We start from the raw sequence: 20,030 nt of genomic DNA on the forward strand, positions 1-20,030 counted from the left end.
TGAGCCTGTCAAGTCCTTCTTTTGACCCATTTTGCCAAAGGAAAGGAAGTTGCCTAATAATTATGCACACCTAATATAGGGTGTTGATGTCATTAGACCACACCCCTTCTCATTACAGAGATGCACATCACCTAATATGCTTAATTGGTAGTAGGCTTTCGAGCCTATACAGCTTGGAGTAAGACAACATGCATAAAGAGGATGATGTGGTCAAAATACTCATTTGCCTAATAATTCTGCACGCAGTGTAGTTTCTGGTATTTGAGGCCTACTTGAAATCTATCCCAAAAAGAATATCTTACATTGAAGCTAGTGATAGTGTCATTCAGAAAAACCTAAGACACACGCTAGCGTGCAGATAGAAGTCTGATTCTGTGATTAAACCTATACCTGTCACACAGCGCAAAAAAAAACAGGCCTCACATCTCTATTTAACCAAATCTGTACTGTTTTAGCTGGTCAAGTTATTTGTAGTGACCGTAAAAGCACACTTTTTTTTCTGGGTTGAAAAACCATTCCCAAATTTGCCATTCTCAAAATAACTAGTTTCTGGTATTTGAGGCCTACTTGAAATCTATCCCAAAAAGAATATCTTGCATTGAAGGTACTGATAGTGTCATTCAGAAAAACCTAAGACACACGCTAGCGTGCTGATAGAAATCTGATTCTGTGATTAAACCTATACCTGTCACACAGCGCAAAAAAAAAACAGGCCTCACATCTCTATTTAACCAAATCTGTACTGTTTTAGCTGGTCAAGTTATTTGTAGTGACCGTAAAAGCACACTTTTTTTTTCTGGGTTGAAAAACCATTCCCAAATTTGCCATTCTCAAAATAACTAGTTTCTGGTATTTGAGGCCTACTTGAAATCTATCCCAAAAAGAATATCTTACATTGAAGCTAGTGATAGTGTCATTCAGAAAAACCTAAGACACACGCTAGCGTGCAGATAGAAGTCTGATTCTGTGATTAAACCTATACCTGTCACACAGCGCAAAAAAAAACAGGCCTCACATCTCTATTTAACCAAATCTGTACTGTTTTAGCTGGTCAAGTTATTTGTAGTGACCGTAAAAGCACACTTTTTTTTCTGGGTTGAAAAACCATTCCCAAATTTGCCATTCTCAAAATTGTGGTGAACGGGAACAATGAGAAAAACATGTAATAAGGGACGCGGACGTGGACATGGTCGTGGTGGTGTTAGTGGACCCTCTGGTGCTGGGAGAGGACGTGGCCGTTCTGCCACAGCCACACGTCCTAGTGAACCAACTACCTCAGGTCCCAGTAGCCAGCAGAATTTACAGCGATATTTGGTGGGGCCCAATGCCGTTCTAAGGATGGTAAGGCCTGAGCAGGTGCAGGCATTAGTCAATTGGGTGGCCGACAGTGGATCCAGCACGTTCACATTATCTCCCACCCAGTCTTCTGCAGAAAGCGCACAGATGGCGCATGAAAACCAAGCCCATCGGTCTGTCACATCACCCCCATGCATATCAGGGAAACTGTCTGAGCCTCAAGCTATGCAGCAGTCTCTTATGCTGTTTGAAGACTCTGCTGCCAGGGTTTCCCAAGGGCATCCACCTAGCCCTTCCCCAGGGGTGGAAGAGATAGAATGCACTAACGCACAACCACTTATTTTTCCTGATGATGAGGACATGGGAATACCACCTCAGCACGTCTCTGATGATGACGAAACACAGGTGCCAACTGCTGCGTCTTTCTGCAGTGTGCAGACTGAACAGGAGGTCAGGGATCAAGACTGGGTGGAAGACGATGCAGGGGACGATGAGGTCCTAGACCCCACATGGAATAAAGGTCGTGCCACTGAATTTCACAGTTCGGAGGAAGAGGCAGTGGTGAGACCGAGCCAACAGCGTAGCAAAAGAGGGAGCAGTGGGCAAAATCAGAACACCCGCCGCCAAGAGACTCCGCCTGCTACTGACCGCCGCCATCTGGGACCGAGCACCCCAAAGGCAGCTTCAAGGAGTTCCCTGGCATGGCACTTCTTCAAACAATGTGCTGACGACAAGACCCGAGTGGTTTGCACGCTGTGCCATCAGAGCCTGAAGCGAGGCATTAACGTTCTGAACCTTAGCACAACCTGCATGACCAGGCACCTGCATGCAAAGCATGAACTGCAGTGGAGTAAACACCTTAAAAACAAAGAAGTCACTCAGGCTCCACCTGCTACCTCTTCTGCTGCTGCTGCCTCGGCCTCTTCTGCTACTGCCGCCGCCTCGGCCTCTTCCTCCGCCTCTGGAGGAATGTTCGCACCTGCCGCCCAGCAAACATGGGATGTACCACCAACACCACCACCTGCGTCACCAAGCATCTCAACCATGTCACACGGCAGCGTTCAGCTCTCCATCTCACAAACATTTGAGAGAAAGCGTAAATTCCCACCTAGCCACCCTCGATCCCTGGCCCTGAATGACAGCATTTCTAAACTACTGGCCTATGAAATGCTGTCATTTAGGCTGGTGGACACACACAGCTTCAAACAGCTCATGTCACTTGCTGTCCCACAGTATGTTGTTCCCAGCCGCCACTACTTCTCCAAGAGAGCCGTGCCTTCCCTGCACAAACACGTGTCCGATAAAATCAAGTGTGCACTGTGCAACGCCATCTGTGGCAAGGTCCACCTAACCACAGATACGTGGACCAGTAAGCACGGCCAGGGACGCTATATCTCCCTAACTGCACACTGGGTATATGTAGTGGCGGCTGGGCCCCAGGCGGAGAGCTGTTTGGCGCACGTCCTTCCGCCGCCAAGGATCGCAGGGCAACATTCTTTGCCTCCTGTCTCCTCCTTCTCCTACTCAGCTTCCTCCTCCTCTTCTTCCACCTGCTCCTCCAGTCAGCCACACACCTTCACCACCAACTTCAGCACAGCACGGGGTAAACGTCAGCAGGCCATTCTGAAACTCATATGTTTGGGGGACAGGCCCCACACCGCACAGGAGTTGTGGCGGGGTATAGAACAACAGACCGACGAGTGGTTGCTGCCGGTGAGCCTCAAGCCCGGCCTGGTGGTGTGCGATAATGGGCGAAATCTCGTTGCAGCTCTGGGACTAGCCGGTTTGACGCACATCCCTTGCCTGGCGCATGTGCTGAATTTGGTGGTGCAGAAGTTCATTCGCAACTACCCCGACATGTCAGAGCTGCTGCATAAAGTGCGGGCCGTCTGTTCGCGCTTCCGGCGTTCACACCCTGCCGCTGGTCGCCTGTCTGCGCTACAGCATAACTTCGGCCTTCCCGCTCACCGCCTCATATGCGACGTACCCACCAGGTGGAACTCCACCTTGCATATGCTGGACAGACTGTGCGAGCAGCAGCAGGCCATAGTGGAGTTTCAGCTGCAGCACGCACGGGTCAGTCGCACTGCGGATCAGACACACTTCACCACCAATGACTGGGCCTCCATGCGAGACCTGTGTGCCCTGTTGCGCTGTTTCGAGTACTCCACCAACATGGCCAGTGGCGATGACGCCGTTATCAGCGTTACAATACCACTTCTATGTCTCCTTGAGAAAACACTTAGGGCGATGATGGAAGAGGAGGTGGCCCAGGAGGAAGAGGAGGAAGAGGGGTCATTTTTAGCACTTTCAGGCCAGTCTCTTCAAGGTGACTCAGAGGGAGGTTTTTTGCAACACCAGAGGCCAGGTACAAATATGGCCAGACAGGGCCCACTACTGGAGGACGAGGAGGACGAGGATGAGGAGGAGGTGGAGGAGGATGAGGATAAAGCATGTTCACAGCGGGGTGGCACCCAAAGCAGCTCGGGCCCATCACTGGTGCGTGGCTGGGGGGTAACACAGGACGATGACGATACGCCTCCCACAGAGGACAGCTTGTCCTTACCTCTGGGCAGCCTGGCACACATGAGCGACTACATGCTGCAGTGCCTGCGCAACGACAGCAGAGTTGCCCACATTTTAACGTGTGCGGACTACTGGGTTGCCACCCTGCTGGATCCCCGGTACAAAGACAATGTGCCCACCTTACTTCCTACACTGGAGCGTGATAGGAAGATGTGCGAGTACAAGCGCAAGTTGGTAGACGCGCTACTGAGAGCATTCCCAAATGTCACAGGGGAACCAGTGGAAGCCCAAGGCGAAGGCAGAGGAGGAGCAAGAGGTCGCCAACGCAGCTGTGTCACGCCCAGCTCCTCTGAGGGCAGGGTTAGCATGGCAGAGATGTGGAAAAGTTTTGTCACCACGCCACAGCTAACTGCACCACCACCTGATACGGAACGTGTTAGCAGGAGGCAACATTTCACTAACATGGTGGAACAGTACCTGTGCACACCCCTCCACGTACTGACTGATGGTTCGGCCCCATTCAACTTCTGGGTCTCCAAATTGTCCACGTGGCCAGAGCTAGCCTTTTAAGCCTTGGAGGTGCTGGCCTGCCCGGCGGCCAGCGTTTTGTCTGAACGTGTATTCAGCACGGCAGGGGGCGTCATTACAGACAAATGCAGCCGCCTGTCTACAGCCAATGTGGAGAAGCTGACGTTCATAAAAATGAACCAGGCATGGATCCCACAGGACCTGTCCATCCCTTGTGCAGATTAGATATTAACTACCTCCCCTTAACAATATATTATTCTACTCCAGGGCACTTCCTCATTCAATACTATTTTTAATTTCATTTTACCATTATATTGCGGGGCAACCCAAAGTTGAATGAACCTCTCCTCTGCCTGGGTGCCTGGGCCTAAATGTGTGACAGTGGCCTGTTCCAGTGGTGGGTGACGTGAAGCCTGATTCTCTGCTATGACATGAATACAGATTCTGCGCTGACATAAGGCCAGATTCTCTGTTACGGGACCTCTCTCCTCTGCCTGGGTGCCTGGGCCTAAATGTTTGACAGTGGCCTGTTCCAGTGGTGGGTGACGTGAAGCCTGATTCTCTGCTATGACATGAATACAGATTCTGCGCTGACATAAGGCCAGATTCTCTGTTACGGGACCTCTCTCCTCTGCCTGGGTGCCTGGGCCTAAATGTGTGACAGTGGCCTGTTCCAGTGGTGGGTGACGTGAAGCCTGATTCTCTGCTATGACATGAATACAGATTCTGCGCTGACATAAGGCCAGATTCTCTGTTACGGGACCTCTGTCCTCTTCCTGGGTGCCTGGGCCTAAATGTGTGACAGTGGCCTGTTCCAGTGGTGGGTGACGTGAAGCCTGATTCTCTGCTATGACATGAATACAGATTCTGCGCTGACATAAGGCCAGATTCTCTGTTACGGGACCTCTCTCCTCTTCCTGGGTGCCTGGGCCTAAATGTGTGACAGTGGCCTGTTCCAGTGGTGGGTGACGTGAAGCCTGATTCTCTGCTATGACATGAAGACAGATTCTGCGCTGACATAAGGCCAGATTCTCTGTTACAGGACCTCTCTCCTCTGCCTGGGTGCCTGGGCCTAAATGTGTGACAGTGGCCTGTTCCAGTGGTGGGTGACGTGAAGCCTGATTCTCTGCTATGACATGAAGACAGATTCTGCGCTGACATAAGGCCAGATTCTCTGTTACGGGACCGCTCTCCTCTGTCTGGGTGCCGGGGCCTAAATGTGTGACAGTGGCCTGTTCCAGTGGTGGGTGACGTGAAGCCTGATTCTCTGCTATGACATGAATACAGATTCTGCGCTGACATAAGGCTAGAATCTCTGTTACGGGACCTCTCTCCTTCCTGGGTGCCTGGGCCTAAATGTGTGACAGTGGCCCTGTTCCAGTGGTGGGTGACGTGAAGCCTGATTCTCTGCTATGACATGAAGACAGATTCTGCGCTGACATAAGCCAGATTCTCTGTTACGGGACCGCTCTCCTCTATCTGGGTGCCGGGGCCTAAATGTGTGACAGTGGCCTGTTCCAGTGGAGGGGTGACGTGAAGCCTGATTCTCTGCTATGACATGAATACAGATTCTGCGCTGACATAAGGCCAGATTCTCTGTTACGGACCTCTCTCTCCTCTGCCTGGGTGCCCTGGGCCTAAATGTTGACAGTGGCCTGTTCCAGTGGTGGGTGACGTGAAGCCTGATTCTCTGCTATGACATGAAGACAGATTCTGCGCTGACATAAGGCCAGATTCTCTGTTACGGGACCCGCTTCTCCTCTGTCTGGGTGCCGGGGGCCCTAATGAGTGACAGTGGCCTGTTCCAGTGGTGGGTGACGTGAGCCTGATTCTCTGCTATGACATTAATACAGATTCTGCGCTGACATAAGGCCAGATTCTCTGTTACGGGACCTCTCTCCTCTGCCTGGGTGCCTGGGCCTAAATGTGTGACAGTGGCCTGTTCCAGTGGTGGGTGTCCTTGAAGCCTGATTCTCTGCTATGACATGAAGACAGATTCTGCGCTGACATAAGGCTAGATTCTCTGTTACAGGACCGCTCTCCTCTGTCTGGGTTGCCGGGCCTAAATGTGTGACGAGTGGCCTGTTCAGTGGTGGGTGACGTGAAGCCTGATTCTCTGCTAAGACATGAAGACAGATTCTGTGCTGACAATCAGGCCAGATTCTCTGTTACGGGACCTCTCTCCTCTGCCTGGGTGCCGGGGCCTAATGTGTGACAGTGGCCTGTTCCAGTGTGGTGACCTTGAAGCCTGATTCTCTGCTATGGACATGAAGACTGATTCTGCGCTGACATGAAGCCAGATTCTCTGCTATGGCATGAACGAGACTGATTCTCTGCTGACATGAAGCCAGATTCTTTGCTATGGCATGAAGAGACTGATTCTCTGCTGACGTGAAGCCAGATTCTCTGCTATGGGACCTCTGTCCAATTGATATTGGTTCCTTTTTATTTTTTTGATTTTTATTTTAATTCATTTCCCTATCCACATTTGTTTGCAGGGGATTTACCTACATGTTGCTGCCTTTTGCAGCCCTCTAGCTCTTTCCTGGGCGTTTTACAGCCTTTTTAGTTGCCCAAATGTTCGGGTCCCATTGACCTTCAAGGGGTTCGGGTTCGGGACGAAGTTCAGATCGGGTTCGGATCCCGAACCCGAACATTTCCGGGAAGTTCGGCCGAACTTCTCGAACCCGAACATCCAGGTGTTCGCTCAACTCTACAGGTTAACATGAAGCTCTATAGCCCAGTGGTTAAGGTTCTTGACTTTATGTAGAAGGCTGTGAGTTCAAATCCAGCAGAATCCTAAAAAAAAATAGAGGCTAAATAGACGCATCAACCTTTTTAATTTGTGTAACTTTTCTTTTTTCTTTGGAAAGGTGGCAACCCTAAAAAATCCCTTCTCCCCGGTGACCCCCATAACTTTTTTTCATAGTTATTTCTACAGAGATGTGTGGGGGCTCATTTGAGGGAAATCTGTCTTTTTTGACTTACCATGTGTTTATGAATTGATCACTTTTTATAAAATTTTCTTGGGAGATAAAGAGATGAAAAAACTGCAAATCAGCCTTTTTTTTTTCTGTTACATCCTTCAGCATATGGGCTAACTTTTTAAAAATATTTTTAGACTTCAGGTCACACTGTGTGTGTTCTGAATTCTGGGGGCTCACACCCATCTACTACATTATCTGTACTCAGAGAGTTATCACTTTGTTATCTGTGGTGTTACATATGACTACAAGTGATATGTACTGCATTATCTGTAAAAAGGGGGCATGGCCACAGGTGGGGGGGGGGGGGCGCAATACTTGACATGCCCCGGGTGCTGGCAACCCATGCTACACCCCTGCCCCCTTTACAAAATCTTGCATACTGGATTCATTTTTCCATCACATTATACACTCGCCTAAAGAATTATTAGGAACACCATACTAATACGGTGTTGGACCCCCTTTTGCCTTCAGAACTGCCTTAATTCTACGTGGCATTGATTCAACAAGGTGCTGATAGCATATTGATAGGCTAGCATCTTGCAGTTGATGGAGATTTGAGGGGATTGCACATCCAGAGCACGAAACTCCCGTTCCACCTCATCCCAAAGATGCTCTATTGGGTTGAGATCTGGGTGACTGTGGGGGCCATTTTAGTACAGTGAACTAAAACCAATTTGAAATGTATCGAGGCTTGTGAACTGGTGCAATTATCCTGCTGGAAGTAGCCATCAGAGGATGGATACATGTTCTCATTCTGTTTACCGCCAAATTCGGGACTCTACCATTTGGACATGCTCACAGAATATTGAGACTCATCAGACCAGGCAACATTTTTCCTGTCTCAACAGTCCAATTTTGGTGAGCTCGTGCAATTGTAGCCTCTTTTCCTATTTGTAGTGGAGATGAGTGGTACCGGTGGGGTCTTCTGCTGTTGTAGGGGCCTATCCGCCTCAAGGTTGTGCGTGTTGTGGCTTCACAAATGCTTTGCTGCATACCTCGTTGTAACGAGTGGTGTATTTCCAGTCAACGTTGCTCTTCTATCAGCTTGAATCAGTCGGCCCATTCTCCTCGACCTCTAGCATCCACAAGGCATTTTCGCCCACAGGACTGCCGCATACTGGATGTTTTTTATCCTTTTCCACACCATTCATTGTAAACCCTCGAACATGGTTGTGCGTGAAACTCCCCAGTAACTGAGCAGATTGGAAATACTCAGACCCGGCCCCGTCTGGCACCAACAACCATGCCACACTCAAAATTGCTTAAATCACCTTTCTTTCCCATTCTGACATTCAGTTTGGAGCTCAGGAGATTGTCTTGACCAGGACCACCCCCCTAAATGCATTTAAGCAACTGCCATGTGATTGGTTGACTAGATAATTGCATTAATGATAAATAGAACAGGTGTTCCTAATAATTCTTTAGGGGAGTGTACACTGCACATTTCCATGGTTACGACTACCCTGTAATCCAGTAGTAGTGTCTATGCTTGCACATTATAGGAAATAGGCACTAGCCTATGTGCACTCCCACAGTACCGGGCACCAAAGAGTCCAACGCATTTTCTTATGATATGCAAACCATGGAAACTAACAGTGTATAATGTGATGGAAAAATTAATCAAGCCAGCAATAAGCAGGAAGCAATACATTAGTAAGTGCCCGGTATTAACTTTCTCTACATGATAAATATCAAGGAAGGAAACATCTGTTTGTGCTCGCATATTGTTAGAGTTGAGGTAAGTGTGTTCAAGTAAGTATCAGTCATTTTCCAAAATGTATTCTAGGTATGCAAACTTTGGAATGATTTTAATAGCGCTGGTGAAAATGTAAAAAGTCTTTGGGGAAATTTATCAAAGGCCAATGTTTTATGTTGGTCTTTGAAATCTCTTGTGCAGCTAGAGGATATGACTAATTTATTATTTATTATCTGTGAGCCAAAATAAAATATATGGCAACTCAGAAGCTGACGTAGATTTCTGCCTTCAAGTGCAAAGAGAGATAAATGTGGAGGACTCGCTAGATCCACCCACCCCACGTTCACCATGCCCCCTTTTCAAGAAGTTGTTAGGGCTGCATAAAAACATCACTTGTGACAAAATGTGTTGCAAGTGGCGTTTGAAAAGATGCAAACACAAGGTTTGCAACTTTTTTTTTTACATCAATGTAGGTGCATGGGAGATTGCAAATCTCCCTCTTCGCTTACTGCTTGTCCCTCAACTGAAGCATTTGGGAATCAACTATGTTTTGTATTAAGACATACAAAGCTCAGTGGTTTTAAATACAGATAAAAAAATAAGTTATCTTTCTTTCTCTAGGTCTCAGCAGTTTCAGAAGAAGTTCCATAGAGGTTTATTAAATCACAACTACTTACATGAAACTGACAAGTAGGCACACACTGCAAATTCTGCATTCATCACTCCGTGAACTGAATGCACGTCAAGTAAACATTATTAATAATTATTGATTTGTAAAATGATTGATGTTGTAATATATGTTGGGTTTCCCAGGTGAGCATTTTGTTTGACAGCTTGTTCAAGTAAATACACACCAGTGGATTTATCGGATTTATATCTGTCATACAACTATATACTACGAGTGTTTTTTGACTGAAATGCCTTAAGCTAATATGTGTGTGTGTGTGTGTATGTGTGTGTATGTATATATATATATATATATATATATTTATACTGTGTATATATATATATATATATATATATATATATATATATTAGTGCATGCAAGGCACTGGGTCAAAATTACTGTTACTGTGAACAGTTAAGAAAGTTGATGATGAAATTATCTCCAGGCATAAAGTTAAACTTTGCAATATGTTAAGCAATATCAATATATTATTTTGGTTTTGTACAATTTTAGAGTGAAAAAGGGAAATTAATACCTTACAAAAGTATGGGAACTTTAAATAGGCTGTTAGAGTTAAGGCTTGTTCACAATCATCATCAGTAAAGGCCAGTGATGCATATTTCAAAGATTTATATATACTAAGGCTCAGTTCAGACCTGAGCGTTCTGAAAGGAGCGCTCTGTATGCGCGATTGTACGGGCGTTTACAAGCGCGCATACAGAGACAAGTGTACACACAGTGTCGCGCGTTCCCGAAAGTCTATGTACGGGAACGCGCGACAAGCACCCAAAAAAAACGCTCCTGTACTTGTGTGAGCGTCGGGCGTTTTACAGCGCGATCGTACGCGCTGTAAAACGCCCAGGTGAGAACCATTCCCATAGGGAAGCATTGGTTTCTCCTTGTTGAGCGTTTTACCAGCGCGTAGGAACGCGCTGTAAAACGCTCAGGTGTGAAACTGAGGCCTAGACTCCTCTAACCCATGTCCCAACAAAGAGCAGCCATGGTTTTTCTAAGCAGCGCTTGCCTAACACGCCTAAAGCAGAAGAAGGCAAAGCTTTTCAGGTTGCCATATCCTCAGTTTCAAATGTAATTAAGGTGAGAACCCCTGAATGACTGCAAAAGACCTCCAGGAATATTTAGCAGACTCTGGAGTTGTGGTACATTCAGCGACATATGGCCTTCATAGAAGAGTCATCAGGAAAAAATCTCTCCTGCGTCCTCTCCTGCAAAAACACATCTAAACATTTTAGAAACAAGTCCTGTGGACCCATGAGGTTAAAATATAACTCTTTGGCCACAATGAGCAAAGGTATATTTGGAGAAAAAAAAATGGCACGGAATTTCATGAAAAGAACACTTCACCAATCATGCTTTTGGGTTGAGTTGCAGCTAATGGCATGGGGAAAATTTCACAGTAGAGGGAAGAATGGATTCAATGAAATTCCTGCAAATTCTGGAAGGAAACAACATCAACTATAAAAAAAAGATGAGGTTGAAAAGAGGGTGGCTTTTTAAAAATGGATATTGATCCTAAACCGAGCGCCTCAAAATCCACAATATTAGAATTCTATCAGAAAGACAACACACAAAAATAATAATGGAATATATAAATAATTATTAGGAAACTTTTTTTAAGAGCAATAAAAAAAACTAAGACTGGAAACCTTCAGTAAATGACCAAGAAGAATCTCCACCCATAGCACAATTTATGATATGATACGAATAATCACACAAGGTCCATGATGTAAATTAATACATAAATCTCAAATCTCACTATATGTCATGATTGAATAGAAGAACAATTTTCACTAATATACCATGATTAGAAATACAAACAACCTACGGAAATCACAGGTGAAAAAAAAATCAAGATAAAGTGCTAGTGCAATAAATAGGGAGACACATCAATAATACTGTGACCTGAGCCATAGATAACAGATGTTGGACCTCAGTGATGGTGCTGTATGGGGAAAACCCCCACACTTATCGCTGCCAAAGAAAGAGCTTAAAGAGCTTCTGTCAGCTTGCCCAGATCCACATCTTGTCTAGTCCTGTCTTCCTGTGCTTGCTGCTCTCCAAGCACTGATACTTGTCATTCCATGCCTGATCTGTATCTTCCAGTCAAAGCGCTTGCTTAGTGTATCTCCCACCTCACTCCAAGCAGTGCAGATTCCAACTGAGCAAGTGCCAAGACCTGTCATCTCATGCCTATGCTGTCTCTCCCTGCCTTGGCACTTGGAGAGCAGCTGGCACAAGAAGATAGGGCTAGATAACATGTCTAGCCCTTTCAATACCAGGAAAGGGGGTACAGACTGAAGCTGAAGGGATGTAACAAATTGGTGCTCCAAGGGCTCTGGCTTGCTCCTTGATGCACCAGTTAGGTCATTTGCATATGAAGAAAAATTATATTTCTCAGCAACAGGGGTCAAGATAGTTTTAATAAGGGTATCAGCATGATCAACCCTACAAGGCTGTATGCCTGGTTTAATAAGGTTGGTCATGCCAATAGATGTTCTTTAAGACACAAATGTCATATAGGGGGTTCCCCATCTCCCTTCAATGAGCTAGAAAATGCTTGTAGCAAATGATGACTGCACACTGAGAAAAAATGTTGACACATATCAAGTACATTTCGCAACTGAAAGAACCCATTTCCATCCATAAGAAAGATAATTTTATCCCCATAGAAGCACCCTTGTGGCAGCTAATTCTGTTGAGTAGCCAGCTGAGCTGAAATAAGCACCTTGCATATGGCATTGAACGCATCATAAAAAAAAAAGTATGAAAATCTTATCTGCAGTACTAACTAATCTGTCACACGCTTGGCAGAAGTGTAATACTCCAGAGTGGTATTACAATTTTTACACCCTGCTACTGCTACCACAATGTCATCTTTGTATTTATTCCAGGTCCTCTTACACTTTGCATTACTATTATTGCTATGAAACTGTTATTTCTTGTATTTAATGTAATGTGCCTGGTTGTCCAGCAGATTGTGGTGTGTATATGGCAGAGATATCTTTCGATAGACTGGAACTTACCATTCCATTCTCCACCTTTTGGGCAGAAGTGGGCATGCTTAATACCAAGGGAGGAGCTACAGGAAGTGTTTAGTCAGTCTTAGTTATTCTAGTGTTGGATACAGATGTGTGGAGATCTAGCAGTGAGGGGAGGCCCCTCCTGCAGCAGCAGTCTCTCCAGAGGCAAGAACACCATGACTCATTATTAATTTGCAGACAGAATATTGCAAGGGGGTCAACAGCCAAAGGCACCCACTCCAGAGGTACAAGAACAGTCCTAAAGTCCAGCTGCCAGACTAAAACTGAGTTTAGCACAGCAGAGAGAGAAGCAAGAGATAACGCTTAATACTCAAGTTTGCCTGCCAGTTTATGCCAAAAACTTCTGGAACCAAGAGTGCCTGAATATTGTATGGATGCAAGTGAGTCAAGTAAATCTGTTGAACTTTATAAAGCCTGAACTCAACTTATTCTCCACCTTCACCATTATTATCCCCTTTATTGCTTTGGAGCCTAGCGCTGGGGATTGACAGTGTCCATGTAGGAGGACTGGGACACACACAGAAAACTATTGAGAATGCAGCACACCAATCGGCATTCTAATAAACCTGGGACACGATCGGCCCTGGGAAAGGGGGGGCGGGGGAGCGGCATGTTGCAGAAGTTGCCACACAATGGGGATATTTATATTTATAATTAAAATTCTTAATTAAAAAATACAGTTGCAATTTAGAGTATGTGAACCCTTTGGAATGATATGGATTTCTGCACAAATTGGTCATAAAATGTGATCTGATCTTCACAACAATAGACAATCACAGTCTGCTTAAACTAATAACACACAAAGAATTAAATGTTACCGTGTTTTTATTTAACACACCATGTAAACATTCACAGTGCAGGTGGAATAAGTATGTGAACCCCTAGACTAATGACATCTCCAAGAGCTAATTGGAGTGAGGTATCAGCCAACTGGAGTCCAATTAATGAGATGAGATTGGAGGTGTTGGTTACAGCTGCCCTATAAAAAACTCACACCAGTTTCTGGTTTGCTTTTCACAAGAAGCATACCTGATGTGAATGATGCCTCACACAAAAGAGCTCTCAGAAGACCTACGATTAAGAATTGTTGACTTGCATAAATCTGCAAAGGGTTATAAAAGTATCTCCAAAAGCCTTGTTGTTCATCAGTCCACGGTAAGACAAATTGTCTATAAATGGAGAAAGTTCAGCACTGCTGCTACTCTCCCTAGGAGTGGCCATCCTGTAAAGAAGACTGCAAGAGTACAGCGTAGACTGCTCAATGAGTTGAAGAAGAATCCTAGAGTGTCAGCTAAAGACTTACAAAAGTCTTAGGCATATGCTAACATCCCTGTTAGATAATCTACTATACGTAAAACACTAAACAAGAATGGATTTCATGGGAGGATACCACAGAGGAAGCCACTGCTGTAAAAAAAAAAAAAACATTGCTGCACGTTTACAGTTTGCACAAGAGCACCTGGATGTTCCACAGCGTTACTGGCAAAATATTCTGTGGACAGATGAAACCAAAGTTGAGTTAATTGGAAGAAACACACAACACTATGTGTGGAGAGAAAGAGGCACAGCACACCAACATCAAAACCTCATCCCAACTGTGAAATATGGTGGTGGGGGGCATCATGGCTTGGGGCTGCTTTGCTGCATCAGGGCCTGGACGGATTGCTATCATCGAAGGAAAAATGAATTCCCAAGTTTATCAAGACATTTTGCAGGAGAACTTACTTAAGGCAATCTGTCCACCAGCTGAAGCTCAACAGTAGATGGGTGTTGCAACAGAACAACAACCCAAAGCATAGAAGTAAATGAACAACAGAATGGCTTAAACAGAAGAAAATATGCCTTCTGGAGTGGCCCAGTCAGAGTCCTGACCTCAACCCGATTGAGATGCTGTGGCATGACCTTAAGAAAGCGATTCACACCAGACATCCCAAGAATATTGCTTAACTGAAACAGTTCTGTACAGAGGAATGGTCAAGAATTACTCCTGACCGTTGTGCACGTCTGATCTGCAACTACAGGAAACGTTTGGTTGAAGTTATTGCTGCCAAAGGAGGTTATTAAATCCAAGGGTTCACATACTTTTTCCACCTGCACTGTGAATGTTTACATGGTGTGTTCAATAAAAACATGGTAACATTTAATTCTTTGTGTGTTGACTGTGATTGTCTATTGTTGTGACTTAGATGAAGATCAGATCACATTTTATGACCAATTTGTGCAATAATCCATATCATTACAAAGGGTTCACATACTTTTTCTTGCAACTGTATATCATCACAATAATATGAAATAAAATACACATAATTTTCGATGGAAAGATATTGCTCAGCTTGGGCATGCATAAAATTGCCCAAAAAATAACTATGAAAATAAATACCCTCTAGATCTACAGTACTTCTGCATTATCTATGTTATATATCTACTGTAATACTAAGATTGATGTATAGTATAATATATATATATATATATATATATGTAACATGCCCTCTGTATCCTATTTCATTTAATATTAAAATTTTAAGTTTTCATGTATCTCCCCATATATATATATATATATATATATATATATATATATATATATATATTAGATAGTACAGACCAAAGTTTGGGACACACCCTTCTCATTCAAAGAGTTTTCTTTATTTTCATGACTATGAAGGCATCAAAACTATGAATTAACACATTTGGAATTATATACATAACAATTAAGTGTGAAACAACTGAAAATATGTCATATTCTAGGTTCTCCAAAGTAGCCACCTTTTGCTTTGATTACTGCTTTGCACTCTCTTGGCATTCTCTTGATGAGCTTCAAGAGGTAGTCCCCTGAAATGGTCTTGAAGGAGTTCCCAGAGATGCTTAGCACTTGTAGGCCCTTTTGCCTTCACTCTGCGGTCCAGCTCACCCCAAACCATCTCGATTGGGTTCAGGTCCGGTGACTGTGGAAGCCAGGTCATCTGGCGCAGCACCCCATCACTCTCCTTCATGGTCAAATAGCCCTTACTTTCAAAGTTTTCCCAATTTTTCGGCTGACTGACTGACCTTCATTTCTTAAAGTAATGATGGCCACTTGTTTTTCTTTACTTAGCTGCTTTTTTCTTGCCATAATACAAATTCTAACAGTCTATTCAGTAGAACTATCAGCTATGTATCCACCTGACTTCTCCTCAATGCAACTGATGGTCCCAACCCCCATTTATAAGGCAAGAAATCCCACATATTAAACCTGACAGGGCACACCTGTGAAGTGAAAACCATTTCAGGGGACTACCTTTTGAAGCTCATCAAGAGAATGCCAAGAGTGTGCAAAGCAGTAATCAAAGCAAAAGGTGGCTACTTTGAAGAACCTAGAATATGACATATTTTTTAGTTGTTTCACACTTGTTTGTTATGTATATAATTCCACATGTGTTAATTCATAGTTTTGATGCCTTCATAGTCATGAAAATAAAGAAAAACTCTTTGAATGAGAAGGTGTGTCCAAACTTTTGGTCTGTACTGTATATATATCCACATTGGTATTATACTTTCTATATGTTGGATTGGCGAGTCTCTTTTCAGGCAGAATCAGGAAGCCAGTGAGCAAATATATACGAAAAAACGCATATATTTACAAAAAAACACATAACATTTACAAAAAACCCACCAAAACCGCATTGGATAGAATGACAAAAAATAAACGGGATCAAAGATCCATCCCAGAGATTCACATACACCACAGAATGGTATAATAACTGGTACCACGAATAAGCGAGTGAAGCCACGGAGGAAGGGGAAGTGTATCCCGAAACGCGTCTGGTAACTACAGCTCATTCACTAATTATTGAACTTATGACTGCATGTAAGTAGAGGCCAAATATAAGGACTTGAAAATAAAGACAAGACCTGAGAGATCAAGAGAGATCGCTGCCGAGGGTAGAATACCCCGTCTCGCGAGATCGAGAGAGTAATACAAGAGACGCCGACCGGTGAGACAAGAAACATTACGGCAGAACTAAATATACTGGAGACCGGATTTCTTTTGTCCACAGGCAAGTCAAAACGCGGATAAGTGGGACGCAGACCTATAGCCCACTAAAGGCTACGGCTGTACCTGCCCATCAAATACCACAAAGAAGGGCACTCACAGAAAAACAGGTAAGCGCTCCCACGTGGGACACCACAGAGAGAGAGCCATACCAACAAACTGTGAGTCGTACTCAACGAATAGTAATTATTATGTATTGATACTTGCCTTGCAGGATTTATTACAATAAGGGAATTGTTATTAACAATTAAACCCATAACATTCTCAATCTCCAAGTTATGTCTTTGAGAACAAGCGATTAATCGCACTAACCTGGGATTGTTATTTGGGACATACTACTAATCCCACTAATCCTTGAACTGTTGGGACATCATGCAACATATATCTATACCTAATAAAACAATGAGATAACTGCCTCCGGATACGGACCAGAGAAAATCCAACCTGACATATTTTGAGTTCAGGAGACAGTCTGACCATTCTAAACATAAGCAGGATATTGGTGAATACTGTGATAATTTTATTAATTGTTTTTAACTCAAATTTTTTGTTTGTCTATTTCATAGCTTTTATTTATTTTTATTTTTAGATTGTTTATGTTTATTATCAATTTATAATAAAAGCTATAATGAAAGTTCCATGTGACCCCCCCATGATAGAGTGCCTGCCCTGTCTATTACATAAAGTGACAACCTCTGTATGCAGATTTTATGTGTTTAGGTCCTATACAACTAGGGATGCTTTTATTTTCCAGTGGAATGTGGCTTTACCCTCTGCTCAGTTACCTTAGGGCTCATACTAATGAGCCATCAATATCTGTTTGGTGGGGCCCAATACCCAGCACCCTAACCAATCAGCTGTCAGTGTGGCTCTGGAATTATACAGCTCCATTCATTCTAAAATAAAAGTGGATGGGAGAAGCACTGTGATTACCAGCCACTACATAATGGACCGAACTGTGCAGTTCCAGTGCCACCTTCCAGTGCCAGAGCTACAGATACAGCAACCCTCATCTTGAGTCTTAACAAGTTAAGTAAACAACGGAAAGAAAGGTTTAATTTTTCAATGGTTTTCAATGTTTTTTTGGCATGATATCACAGTCAAGTTTCCATGAAACAGCTGATCCTCACGGCTATGTGGCATTTGACCACACCACATTCTAAAGATAGGCCATCAGTTGTAAAGTGTATTCATCTACACATTGCTGGCAGCTATGGGAAAAGGTAAGCAGCAATGCTATCTGTGCCTTTTGCATATCCAGTAGTTGCATGAATCGGGAAGGGGGTGGAGTTTGGACAACTGCTTCTGCTCTATCTCTACTGTGCAGCAGCAGTTGACAAGAGGAGAGAGGATGAAGGTCTGCTGCCTTAACATACCTGGAAAACAAGCAAGTGGCTGACAATTACAGTAAAAATATTGTGCATATGTTAAATTTACCGAGGTTGGGTCAGTTTTATAAAATGTTCATATACTGTATCCAGTATACTCTGCTCCAAGCCAACATCTTAGCCTTTGTAGTACTATTTGTAACAGTGGACACGTTGAAGGTTTTTGTTAGCACGCAACTAAACTTTTCTTTCATTTAGCAACAACACAAAATGTTCATGATTAAAACATCAGCAAAATTCCTGCATGCAGCAATTCTATCAAAATAAGCATTGTAGTGATATAAATACTTCCTGAGACTCAATTACATTAATAAGCAAAATCTCTAATGATGTGTGGTTTTGTATCCCACAGAGACCCATTTAACTGGAAACTCCAGAGTCTAACAGCTTAAAGTCTGATATAAATAATACATCAATGCTTAAGAATATTAACTGTCTTCACCTAGAGATCTTGATTCACTCACAGCTAGAACAATTATCTTGCTACCAGTCAAGATTTGATCATATAATTACAAGTGCATTGCCTGTTACGTATACCGTCATAACCTGCAAACATTATGTAAACCACCCATACATTGCATGTAGATTTACGAGAGGCCTACATGACATTGAATCCAAAACACTCATCTGTCAAGGTCTCAGAGAAAAGGCATTATAGACCTGTATTGTGTCTTCCTAAAAATGCGTTAAAGTTTTGAAATCTCTATCAAATGGAGGAGTATACCTAGACAGCTGTTATGGTATTTTCTATCCTGCATGCCTTGCAGTAAGATGGCAAAGGTTTTGAAGAAACCTCTGCAGCTGGAATGCTTCCCCAGCCGTTATGAATTCCTTAGGTGTCTACTGTCAGCCTAGCTGAACATAGCTTTAGCTACTTCTGTCAATCTATCATCCTGCAATCAATACTCACCCATCTCTGTCGTAAATATCAAGAGGGTACTGTGGATGTGAAAATTAAAAAATAAAAAGGTCTATAGAGACGATCTGTCCCTTACAGCTTGCAGGCTGTGAGTAAGGGATAGATTTTTATATCTCTCTCTTGCTCCTCTCTGTTTCTCCCTCCCTCTCCCTTTACAATGACCCAGCTCCTCAAATGCATTTAATTCTCCCTAATTACTTAATCCCTGACAACAGCTTACATGAGAAGCTTCGAATTGTCATGAGCAGTAATGTAAACATAGGAATAACAGGGTAGCAGGGTCACAGGATGCTTTACATGCTCTATTCTCTTTCATTAGGAATTTGAGTTCATCTTCACAAGCCGGTTATTATTTAGCTAGACACATGTACAATGGGAATTCTTCCTCGGTTCTCCATGGCACACTATAAATAAACTGCTTTTCAAGGGGGGGTATGCTACAGTGGAGACATGATATAAGAGCAGAAGAACATAGGACCTGACATGGCTGAGATGAATGATAGGAAATAAATGTCTAGGTATATTTAAACCCATTAAAACAATAGTGATGAATGATATGTTCTACGGACTCTGAGAAAAACACTAATTTACTAATAAAATGTGCTGGAATTCTGGTGCAATTTAAAAAAAATGCTTTTTATGTTTTGCACTATGTTTATTTATTATTTATTTGTTTTAGACACTTTTAGACACATTTTGCATTGAGTCATCTAAGGGAGTGGGCATGATCTAGAAGAAAGAGGAGTGATTTAGTCAGAAAGGGGGTATGGCTTAGATGTAACTTTGTGCACCTAAACATATGCAAACAGCAAGCCAATAAATAGGTCATTTAAAGTTAGTTTCAACACTGCCAAATTTATCGTCAAGCATCAGTTACTATGATAAATCTGCCACAGGTTAAAAGTGTCTAGTCTAAGTTTCCATTTATCAAACT

General features: G+C 43.5%; 1 protein-coding gene across 2 annotated transcripts in view; it reads right to left on the bottom strand.

Annotated features, from left to right (window-relative positions):
* The window catches only part of LOC121004861 (rap1 GTPase-GDP dissociation stimulator 1-like), a 354,733-nt gene extending 335,543 nt beyond the window's left edge, over positions 1-19,190 (bottom strand). The window contains exon 1 of one of the 2 annotated variants that reach the window (XM_040437255.1): positions 19,088-19,190. In XM_040437255.1, the coding sequence (XP_040293189.1) occupies positions 19,088-19,091 (4 nt within the window). In that variant the 5' untranslated portion in view covers positions 19,092-19,190. Of the gene's footprint in view, positions 1-18,837; positions 18,958-19,087 lie in introns of those variants that run through there. The other variant, XM_040437258.1, reaches the window with a different exon arrangement.
* Between the last annotated feature and the right edge of the window lie 840 nt (positions 19,191-20,030).

This window comes from Bufo bufo, chromosome 6, assembly GCF_905171765.1.
Source record: "Bufo bufo chromosome 6, aBufBuf1.1, whole genome shotgun sequence".
NCBI lineage: Eukaryota > Metazoa > Chordata > Amphibia > Anura > Bufonidae > Bufo > Bufo bufo.